Source organism: Leptinotarsa decemlineata, unplaced genomic scaffold, assembly GCF_025532065.1.
Source record: "Leptinotarsa decemlineata unplaced genomic scaffold, Ldec_3_MD MMD2_tig00001393_RagTag_RagTag, whole genome shotgun sequence".
Taxonomy (NCBI): Eukaryota; Metazoa; Arthropoda; class Insecta; order Coleoptera; family Chrysomelidae; genus Leptinotarsa; species Leptinotarsa decemlineata.
The window spans coordinates 14,526,787-14,539,407 of NW_027412562.1; the positions used below are offsets into that span (position 1 = coordinate 14,526,787).

Consider the following 12,621-nt stretch of genomic DNA (forward strand, 5'->3'; position numbering starts at 1 on the left):
TCAGAGGATCATTCGTCTGTTTGTTGGTAGCAGTTGGTCGATAACCCCCTGGAAAAAGTTCATTAAAAAACCAGATAAAAGTATTTCTGCTATCACGTCATCATGTGTGCGTGAATACTCTTATCCAATTTTTCCATGAACTAAGCGCGATCGCATTCGCGCTTTTCACGGTATATCTCCAGTTCTTCATAGACTAGCCCGTGCTTACGGCGCTGTCCATGATAGCTTCTAACTGCCGTAACGTCCCTCGTCAGCGGGCTCTTCGGTAGAAAGAACTTGAAGAATTTCTGAGCCAGTCTCCTGATATGGTCGGTGACTGACTCCACTTCTGCCAGATCTAACAGATTGTTCAATGAAATGTATCTGTCACTGTTAGTGCAAATACGGAGCACCTTATTCTGCATTCTCTCGAGTCTCATTAAAGGGGATTTCTTGAGACTGCAGAACACAGGACTCGCGTACAACGTAGCCGGCCTAATTATTTGTTTATAAATAAGCAACTTGTTGTCAACACTGAGCTTAGAGTTCCGTGCAATGAGCGGATACGTGCGTTTTATCGCCGCACCCGCTCGTTGGATCGCCATACTCAAGTGTTCCTAGAAGTTCAGGCGCTTGTCCAGGATAACTCCTAGATATCTCGCACTCTTCTGCTCGTCAATGCACTTATTCTCAACTCGCAACTTCCTGAAGATCTTCACATTCGTGAATTTCCTCGTGAAGTTTACGAGTTCAGTTTTATCGGGATTTATTTCGATTTTATTTTGTTCGAAATACGGCACGACTAGCCTATCGAGGTGGATCTGAAGCTGCTGCTTCGCCACCTCGAGAAAGAGTGCGCGTAAATCGCGGTGTCATCCGCGAAAATACCCACCTTCGTCCCCGAGAACATAGGGAAGTCATGCGTATATAATGAATATAAGTGCGGTGACAAACAGGACCCCTGCGGGACACCTGCTTTGATTGAATAATTTGCAGATGTGGTTTGGTCCACTCTTACACGAAAAGTTCGGTTGCTCAAGTAGGATTCTAGAATCCTAATCACGAATAAAGGCATGCCTGCCGACCACATTTTGGCGACAAACCCTTCTATCCATCTATTCTTTATTTATTGAAAGATTTCAAATCTTCCTAGGTGAGTGAGGGTATGCTACAGGAATTCAATCAGAAAGAATTTGGAAAGGTATTTCAGAAAACAAAGGAGGGAGTGGAAAAAATAGTCGACGAGGAGCTTGTGGGGTTGGGAGAAAATTCAAAGAGGAGCTTGAAGGAGTAGAAAGGAAATTTTAAAGGAAGTTTGAAGGAGTCGAAAAAAAATTTGAAGAGGCCTTCCGGGAACTTTAGAAAGAACCTCCGGATCCGAAGAGGATCATTGTGAAACAATGCAAATCGAAGAAAATGCCTCAACATGTATGCAAAATATTTCAGTTGATAAGCAGAAGGATTATGAAGTAGTTGTATCAGCTTTGAAGGTCAAGCATGATAGCGAACACCTTGAACAATCTACCGAACTCAATTGAAGGTGAGAACTCAAGGTTAATTCAAGAGTCTGCAGAAATTTGGGCTGAAGTCGAAAGGTTGATAAGACTCGCCTACGATTACGTTCATCATGCGACATTCGAAATCATCCAAACGGGGTTTGAAAAAACTAAATTCAGCCAGCGTTAAGAGAGGTACGCTGCATCCCAAGCCCCCAGGCATTCGATTTCCGTGATAGGACACAACACTAACAGCTTAGTTGTCGACGGAATTCTGAACAATCGTCACGGCCTTTTCACCGTCGATACTGGAGCGACAAGACCAGTTATAAGAGCCGACATTTACAACAGAAACAGTTTGAAGAAGTTATCATGAGAAGAAGTTATCATTAGAAGAAGTTATCATTTTCAAAATATGTGATATTTTTGAAAATGAAGTTTATGAAGATTAAATCGTGAGGTGTGGTTTATGAAATTTATTGACTTGTCTCAACATTAGATACCCAAATATAAAATAACTATTTATGCTTGATTTCAATCAAGCATTTCGGTTTCTGATAAGGAAGTCTGATTAGCTGTTGTTTCAAATATCTCCTTCAACACTCGAATATGACAGGTACTCTCAAAATAACTGGTGGTCTTCTATTAAAACATTTGGAATGAGACTTCGCAATAATTATCAATATCATATCACATGAAAATGGAGGTCGGCTAAAAAAATTGCCGACTACAGTTTTAAGAACTATTCCGGTTCTTCTGGGGGTATTGAGTATTTGTTCAGTGAAAACAACTAGAAATAATTCAAAGAAATATTTTATTCATAAACTTTATAACAAACAAAAATGACAATACTCTTTTCTATGAGTCATATAACTAACCATAAATTAAATTTGTAACAATATAGCTACACCGGCAAGGACCCATTTTAGCGCTTTTTCCTTAGTTTTCAAATTGAATGTCCATACAAATGTAGGACCCCTCATTCTTGTTTTATAAACCGGACAATCATACATATTTCTGAGATCTTGTTTATCCTGGGTAATAGCTTTGATGAAAATTACTGGTACAACAGGAAATAGTTCCTTCAGTTTTGAATCAGCTAAGCTATTCAGTTGAACATCCCACCTGAAGAAAAAAAAAAAGATTTGAGTGGGCTTCACCTGTTGTTGAATATTAAGTCTCTGAAACCCCAGTAATTGCAATATATATATATATATATATATATATATATATATATATATATATATATATATATACCGGGTGTCCCACATTTTATGTGACAGGCAATATCTGGTTTGTTGAAGGAGATACACAAAAATGTTTCATGCAAAAGTTTTAGGAGTTCATGAGAGCTATATTTTGATATAATTTTCAAATATACAGGGTGTTTGGTGTAGGTGCTACAGACCAAATTTCCATTTTTTAAAATAGAACGCCCTGTATATCATTACATATTCAGATGCTACGTTAAATTTTGATATCATTTCATATTTGGTTTTTGAAATTCGGTCACGGCGTTGTTGAGTTATTGCACTTTTCCTTAAATATAAAGTTTCAAAAAAACGTATTTACTCGTACACGAATCCAGTCTATATCTTTTATTAAATTGAACTAGACTACTACTGAATACAAACCATTATTCTCACCTCTACGATACGATATCGATATCAGTTGAATATAATATTGAAATTCTTGAGAATGTGACTAACTTGAGGGTGAATTGCTTTATATTGCACAATTTCATCAAGTAGCTTATGCTTGTTGATGCCATAGTAACGAATGTTGTTGAATTGTATCTACTTGTATCTACAAAACAGTAACTGTGTTCTTTGTGCGAAAACTCCAGTATGCCTTTCGCGTTTAGTCCAAGTGATTGCATTGATATGTTATTAATTTTTGGGGAATGTCAGAAAAACTGCCGTCAAGCACAACGTCTATACCAAGAACGTTTTCCAGACAGACCCATTCCGTCACGAATGACTTTTTCGAGAGTTGTAGAAAAATTGCGAACTGGGTCATTTCCTTCTACTATAAAGCATCGTCATCATACGAGATCTGTTAGAACTGAAGATTTAGAGATCAATGTATTGAATATTATTATTCATCCACATGTTTCTATCCGTACTCTTGCAGAAGAAGTCGGTGTGAGTAAATCTAATGTACAGAGAATTCTGAAAGAAAATAAATACCACCCATTCAAAATTCAGTTGGTACAAGGTTTGAAACCCACGGACTTTGAACGACGACTTGAATTCATTGCTTGTATTCAGGTAATATTACATGAAAGTCCTAACATATTCAGTCAAATTTTGTGGAGCGATGAATCGCGATTCCACAATAATGGAGTTGTGAATCGACATAACAGTCACTATTGGTCTCAAGAAAATCCCCACTGGGTCCGCGAAAGTAATTTTCAAACTACTTGGGGTATTAATGTATGGTGTGGATTGTTCAATGGCCGCATCATAGGACCTTACTTTTTCAATGAAAATCTCAATGGATTGCGATATTTACATTTTCTAGAAAATGATTTGATCCAGTTGATGGAAGATATTCCCATAGCAGAACGACAAGGAATTTGGTGGCAACAAGATGGTGCTCCTCCTCACAATTCACAGGTTGTTACTGAATATCTGGATAGAACGTAACCAAATAGATGGATTGGTAATAAGGGTCCAATTCGGTGGCCGGCTCGTTCCCCAGATTTATCACCGCTTGATTTTTTCCTATGGGGTTATTTAAAAGATATTGTTTTCACTACTCCCCCTTTGAATGTGGATGATCTGAAAATGAAAATTCGACTAGCGTGCAGTGATATTACGCCTGATATTATGAGAGCGACTTGTACGAGAGAAGTGATTCGACGTTTCGAAGCCTGTATAATATCTAATGGGCATCACTTTGAACAATTTTTATGACTTATTTCTAGGTACCTACCATTCTTATGAAATGATTTATCAAGTTATATTATTTACATTGTTATTAATTAAAGATTTGTTTTCGAATACACCTCTTTCAACTTCGCAATTGTTTCATATTCAAAATGATTCCTGACTGAATTCCACAACTCAAAATTGAAACCATTACTTCGAACACCCAAAATTTTGACTAATTTTCATGTGATATGATGCAGAGAGAATAATTGTATGAGATATTTTTAAAAATAATAGTCGTTCTCAAGACTTTACATTTTAAGCAATAACTCAACAACGCCGTAACCGAATTTCAAAAACCAAACATGAAATGATATCAGAATTTAAGGTAGCATCTGAATATGTAATGATATACAGGGCGTTCTATTTTAAAAAATGGAATTTTGGTCTATAGCACCTACACCGAACACCCTGTATATTTAAAAATTATATCAAAATATAGCTCTCATGAACTCCTGAAACTTTTGTATGAAACATTTTTGTGTGTATATATATATATATATATATATATATATATATATATATATATATATATATATATATATATATATATATATATATATACATCAAAAATGGAACAATTCGTAGATACAACACTCCAAAAATGCATACCAATAACATAATGTAGTAGAGACACACTGATGATTTTAGAGGTTTCTAATGTTAATAACACCTTTTTTGGAATAACATTGCAAACACTGACTGAACCCTACGAAATAGATAATTATATTGTACATTTCGAAAAAGTCTACAAAAAAAGTCCGCGATGATATCTGTCAATCTCTCAGGGATAACCCACAATAAACATTTTTCATTCTCAAGAAATAATGACTTCACGAAGGGATTTTGAGCAATACAGTATTACTTCAATTGAGTACTTTAAATATATTGTGCAATATAGATCAATAATAACCTTTAAAGCAAGTTATATGAATTAATATTTTCGAAGATATTGAAGATAGAAAATTCAGGGAGAGCGGCGAAACGTGCCTATAAATATTGCGTGTGGGGAGCAAGGGCGGATCGCTAGGATAGTATGTTCTTTTCATTTTTGCTAATGAACAGATCATCACCCACCTTCCTCCTTCCATGAAAAGACCGTGTACATAGGCACCCTCTCGGGGTGCAGAAGTAAAATCATCCTTCTGCTTCTTCGTTACATCAGTCATTAGACACATTTTGTCCAAAGGCCATTCGTTCTTCCTAGCGGTTTGTTGCATAATTGCTGTCAAGAACGACTGTGGATTGAAAAATCCTCCTAGCCAAACTGTTGGAGGCATGGAAAAATCAGTTGTCCACCCTTCTAGTTCCTTAATCCGTAAAGTAAGGTCACCAACCCACTGACCCAGCGGTAGTAAACTAGGATAAGCTTTTGCCGCCCAAGAGTCTGCTACTTGATCCATGAAGATGGACTGCTCCAAACTCTCCATGTCGGATGTTATCGTTAATTCTCCTTTCATTCCTGAAAATTCACACAAATTTTTATTGTTTTCTGTTGCATAGACATTTCCTCACCTAAGTCTAATTCATGCAGGGATCTCCTCATTTCTGATGTTAGTATGTTCATCCGCTCACATTCCTGGAAAGCAACTATGATGTAGGGAGTTCTATCTTCAACTTTGGCCATCATTTCTGCTACAGGAAACTTTTCTGGAAGTTTGTCCATTATTTCTTCCAAACCACTTCGAACCTGAAAAAAACATATTTAAACTACAGGTACGAGTGACTTTAAAATTCCCCCATATCAGCAGATTTGAAATAATAGTTTGTAGATCGTTTCGTTTAAAAAAATGAAATCATTTAAATTACGTTTGTTTGATGGTGGTTGACAATGTTTCGTGATGCATTTCATTATTTTGGACTTCCATTGTCTAATATGACATAAATTGATTTGAAATCCTTGAAAGAATCTGTGAAAAATTAAAAAGATTAGCTGAAAAATAACAGTTATACTAAGCAAAAAATTGAAATTGGAATTAAATAAAATACAAGCAACAACCAAACAATCAAAAAATTACACTATTAACGAGATGAAAATTATCAACAAGAAATGAAAATTGAAAATTAAAAGATTCCAAAGCAAGTTACTTCAACGACGTTTCGATTGTTATTATCCACAATCGCCTTCAAGTGATAATTTTCATCTTGTGTCAACAGTTCAATTTTTTTTGGTGTTGCTTGTATTTTATCTCATTGAAATTTCAGTTTTCTGCTTAATATAATTGTTATTTTTCAGCTAATCTTTTTAATTTTTACTGATTCATTCAGGAATTTCAAATCAATTTATATCATATTAGACTTTTTTTTTCGGTAAATAGCTATCGCAACCCTACGAACAACAACCCTCAAAAGTCGAAACTTGTGCGAACTGAGGACTAGCGGTCTTACCTTTTACCGTGTGATTCCTAACACGGGTTGGACGATAGCATCGACTCACACATCGGCTGATTGACTGAGTGAACAAATCACCCCGCCCGGTTACCGATCGACTTGATTTTTGAGAAAGATTCATTTATTTTTACACAAAGTACAATTCGAAGAATTGGAAACTGAATTAGTAAAAGTGAATGGATTCTAAATTATATGCAGAAAATGTGTATGTTATGAGAAACTGTGAAATAGATCCAAAACAGTAAAAGAATGTTGTTGTTGTGTAGTATTTCATTGGTTGAAAATAATTTAGGTTTTTTCTTTATTTGAATCGCTTACTAAATAATTTAAAGTTATCTTTCACATATACCAAATGAATGTTTTTTGTTTCGCAAACAGAAATAGGATGAACATTCACTGAATTCTGTTGAAAATTCTATAGGTAAAAAGTTTCTGATTCTGTAAAAAAATTTAATAAGATGTGTTATCTTCGTTTTGATTTCTTCAATATATTCGTTCATTCTATGATAATTCGTCATCAATGTATGATTCTCAAAATATTATTGTTGGTTCTGTATATCCAATACAATCATTATAAAATCCAAACGAATTACTTGAATAATCAATTAGTTTTACGAAAATATTCATATATGAGCATTTATTCAAATTGAGCTTCAATGTATGTTTATCAAGCAAAATATTTTATCCAAATCATTCTTTATATCATTTTTCATTTCTTTGCAATTGTGTGAAAAATATATAATGGTAGTATCATCACCAAATAATTGGAATCAACCATTCAATTTCAAATTGGCTAAATAATTATTATAAATTAGGAAAAAACAAGACCCATGATGGATCCTTGAAGTACACCACAAATGATATGTCAGAAAGAGCTATTTTGACCACCTATATTAGTGGTCGCCAACCTGTCGATCGCGAGCTATCGGTAGCTCGCGGAGGCAATTCTGGTAGCTCTCACAACGATTTTAATTTAAAAAATACAATTTGCAAAAATCAGAGAAGCCTCCGAAAATTCCACAAAAAAATCTAATTGTCATAATATTAAACATAAACAACGGCAACGTTGCGGTGAGCGATCTGCCGCTGACGCCATCAAGCTAGAACCGGCTAGAACCGACCAGCCGGACCAACGCGTTAGTGTTCGAGAACGATCTGGATTGCTTTGAACGGGATAAATACGCACGGCGCAGCGACATTGCGCTTAGTTTAAAACTGAACGCGTAACCAACGTCCAGCGGTTGGGTTAGTAGAGAACAACAAAAATAATATTATAGCAAGCAGTTGTAAGAAGGTAAAGACATATCACTTCCATTCGTAATGGGAAGAACAATACTTTTTTACAGAAGTTAAAGATAAAAATGTGTGTTTATGTAATACTTCGGTCTCCGTTGCTAAAAAAGGAAATATTGAGAGACATCATAAAACTGTACATTCTAATTTTGAAAAATCATTTCCACTACATTCTGCCGCCAGAAAGGAGAAACTGAAACAGTTAAAAAAGCAGTTAATTGGACAACAATCAATATTTTTAAGAACAGTCGACAAAAATAATGCTGCAACTGAAGCATCGTACCGTGTGTCCCAGATAATTGCACAAAAAAAGAAACCTAATGAAGACGGGGAAATGATAAAACATGCGTTTTTAGAAGCTGCTGATTCGTTATTTGCCAACTTTAGAAATAAAGACGAGATAGTTTCAGCAATAAAATCTATGCAATTTTCTGCTAATACAGTGATGAGACGTGTAGAAGTAATGAGCAATGATATTTTTTTACAGTTAAGAACTGACTAAGATAAATGTGTTTATTTCTCACTTCAACTGGATGAATCAACAGATGTCATTTACACTGGCCCAGATGGCCGTGTTCGTCAGGATGGTTTTTAGTGATTTTACGATTAAAGAAGATCTTTTGAAGTTCATTCCACTGAAAGGACACACTACTGGACATGAGTTGTTTTCTCATTTGAAAAATAATATTTCTACCGAGAAAATTCCAATATCGAAAATGGTAGGCTTGACAACCGATGGCGCTCCGGCTATGGTGGGTTGTGATAATGGTCTGGTGGCATTATGTCGTAAAGATGAAACTTTTCCGCAATTTCTCTGTTACCACGGCAATGTCCATCAACAACATTATGTGGGAATTTCCTGAAACTAAACAACGTTATGAAACTGGTGGTAAAAATTGTGAACAAAATTAGAGCTCAAGCGTTACAAAGAAGATTATTCAGAACCTTGGCCGATGAAGTTGACTGTCAATACGAGGACCTACTCCTTCACTCTGAAGTCCGATGGTTAAGTAGAGGACGGGTGCTGAAACGTTTCAATGATGACCTATCAATAGTTCAATTTTTCAAACAACGCGATGAACCGACTCCGGAACTAGAAAATTCAATCTAGCTTAGAGATTTTGGTTTTCTCGTGGACATTACAGAGAAATTGAACGAACTTAATTTGCAGCTTCATGGGAGAGACAAAGAACTAGCGGAAATGATTTCTGATATAAAAGCATTCATCAAAAAGCTGGTCATTGAGTTTCAAAATGATTTAGCCTTAAAATCGTTAGTCTCAAGTACTGAATGTATCTGGCCTATTGTAAGTAAAGAGAAATATTCAGTTCTATGCCGTGTTGCCTTGAAAGTGAAAGCATTATTCAGTTCAACCTATTTGTGTGAATCTTTTTTTTCCAATATGAAGTTTATTAAGAACAAATATCGCAATCGACTTACAGATGAACATTTGGATAATTGTATTCGAATGGCTGCATCAAATTATACTGCAAACATTAAAAAAATTATCGATGAGCCTGAGTGTCAGCCTTCTCATTGAACGTGCTTTTTTATTTATCAATGTTTATGTTCATGATAGTGCGTTACTTTTTTGTTGTTATTATTAACTATTTTTAAATCATACATGACATGCCGTTGTGGCTAGATAAAAGTTTGTGTTTATTTTTCAAACACCTTCGTTTGATAGGTAGGAATGCAGCTATGAACAAGTACGTACTAGTAATATTAGTTAATTTGTTATTGGTTTATTATTAGTACCTATGTATTATGTATTACCAGTTAAATAGTAAAATAAATACATATAATGATAAATTACCTGTGGATTATTTCATTTACGTTGCGTTACGTGGCTTCCGTGTGGGTAGCTCGCTGTTTATTCCAAAATTAACAAAGTAGCTCAACACATTGAAGAGGTTGGCGACCACTGACCTATATGAACAACTGAATTGAAAGCTCTCTTTCTCTCTCCGTCTCTCTCTCTTTCACTCTGTCGCTAGATCTGCGTAAACCTTATTGACTTTTATATAGTTATTGTTTTCAAGATAATTCAAAGGCCTCGTATGTATCAAAAACTGAAAGTAAGAATTGGAAGCTCAGAAATTGGTCGATGATTGTTTGAATAGTTTCTTCTTCCACTTTTATATATGGGCGAAACCTTTGCAATTTTCATTCCACTTTTGAAAGATTTGAAAAACTACACGATAAAGTTGACGATATTTCAGCTTCGACTGCTTTTACATTTCTGGAAGGAATTTCGTCGAATCTACATTAGAAAGTATTTGACCTTCTGATAGGTACCTATTATGACAAAATTATGATTAACTGTCTCAGAAATGTCAAGCAGATCATAAATATTCATGATGTTCTTGAAACTTTCCATTTTTTCATTTTCATTAGATGAATTGTCAGGGGCCATTTTCAAGAAATTGATGTCAGGGTGGCTCAAGAAAGTGTGATATATAGAAGTTGTATTTTTTCAAACGAAACATCCTGTATTATCTTACACTTTTGAATAGTCCAGGAAAAAATAATATGATTTCTTAATACTTCTATAATCGTTTTGATCATCATTAGGTATTGATTTTTTCATGAAAATGCTAGGTACAATTGGAAAATAAATAACATCGAAATGTGTAGAAATCATCCCTACGAATTCTGACCAAGTGTTGAAGGGGTTTTGAACTATTAATTTCGATGAAATCCGTTTCTCAATATTATACAGAATGTTCAAAGAGAATTTTCACTTTTTCATAATTTCGGAGAAAACTAACTTTGTTATTTCAAATAGAGCACCTCGTAATTTTTCGATATGAACAATATAAAATTCAATTTCCTTTCATTTCATTTTGGGGTTCCTCATATCTAACCCAAGTTATTTTTCATATAGCGTTTTCAAATAGTAGTTCTTATTTCAATGCATTCTTTGAATAAAGATATTTATTGCTTTGAATCGACATTTATTTAACTTGTTGAAAAAATTTTTAATGACAATTACTGTATATTACTGGAGTTTTTTCTCAACACCAAACGGTTTCAACACCTTGACAAAATCACCAAGTGATTATCATCAAGAGGAAGATCAAGAGGAGTTTGATTGTTTTTAACACACAGAATATGTCTAGCTAGACTTGCTTACTTATTTCTGTGCATGGCTACCTGGCAAGCAGATGTGAACAGGTAAATCAACTACACCGATCTGTTAACCAATCGAAATTGATATCAAGTCGCTATGTGCCGTACGGAGTAGACGTGTTTGTATGTAGAGCTGACAATTTATACATTTTATTAGAATCTCTGTGAAGATAATCTGAATTTTCATAGCAAAAGAAGAAAGGTTTGTAAAAGATTTCGTAGAAGTACAATAAGTAAGTTTAATTCTATTATATCAAATGGCAAGCACGAAATCAATCAAAAAGGGCGATGATGAACTGCTCTCAACAATTAAATCATTAGTCACCAATGTGTGTAGCTCAGAAGTATTCATTAATAATTTGTGCAACTCTATTTCGAAAATTATAGTAGAAAAATTTGAAGGGGAAATTAATTCACTGAAATAAGAAAATGAAAATCTTCACTCTTTACTGAAGAAACACGATTAGTGTCACTTAGTTTCACAATTTAAATTTGTGAAAGCTGTTTCTTCAAAGGTTGGAAAATCCGGAAATGTTTGGACCAATTATGGAACCGTATTTATAAAGTTTGTTAATCAAGAAACCTACCACAAAATTGATACCTTCGAAGATCTGGAAAGATTTTGATTTATATTACCGATATTTCATTTTTTCGAAATGTATATGTATACTCTAGTAACACTTTATAATTGTTATGAACGCATTTTTCTTGATACGCATTACATTTATACACACAAAATGAATCATTTTCAAAACATGGCGGCTCTACGTGTGCAGATGAGCTGCACCCACTTGAATAGGTCACATGCATATTTTCTTCTAATTGTTCTAATCGAATATATAATGCATACAAATACTGGAAACATGAGATAGATGCCAAAAATATGAATAATTAGTCAGAAAAAAATTTATAAAATTGTATACCAAATATTGACAATTCAAACGGTCGACCATTTGGCGGGAATATGTGACGTCAAAGTACATGTCACCAAAGCGATCCAAAGCAAAGAGAAGTAAACATAGTTGATTCTATATTGTATTACTTGATAATTTCAATAAATTGAAGATGGAAAGTAGTGGAAAATCAGTTTTTAGTACTGCATAGTTCCAAAGTGCAACAATACAACGAAAACTGCTCCTCAAAAAGTTTTTTTTCTTGTGCCGAGGAATGCAAACATTCGATTGAAGTGGTGTAAAGCTATAAAAAAAGAAGAATTTAAGAACCCGAAACTGTCTGTAACGAGCTGCCTATACTGTTGTGAAGATCACTTTGATGTAAGTATTTTTATATTTACATAGGTATATTTATATTTACTGTCATAGTCTAAAACACTAATAAACATATTTACTTCTCGAATATGAAACCTTTCTGACTGCTGTTATTCTTCATTTTCAGGT

The 12,621-nt window shown here is 34.5% G+C and overlaps 1 protein-coding gene across 1 annotated transcript in view; it reads right to left on the bottom strand.

Moving 5' to 3' along the window:
• Positions 1–2,270: 2,270 nt before the first annotated feature.
• Positions 2,271–12,621, bottom strand: part of LOC111512972 (dynein beta chain, ciliary) — a 194,739-nt gene continuing 184,388 nt past the window's right edge. The window contains exons 15-17 of the mRNA XM_074176036.1: positions 5,924–6,098; positions 5,486–5,870; positions 2,271–2,600 (exon numbers count right to left, since the gene is read on the bottom strand). Coding sequence (XP_074032137.1) covers positions 2,360–2,600; positions 5,486–5,870; positions 5,924–6,098 — 801 coding nt within the window. The 3' untranslated portion in view covers positions 2,271–2,359. The remainder of the gene's footprint in view (positions 2,601–5,485; positions 5,871–5,923; positions 6,099–12,621) is intronic.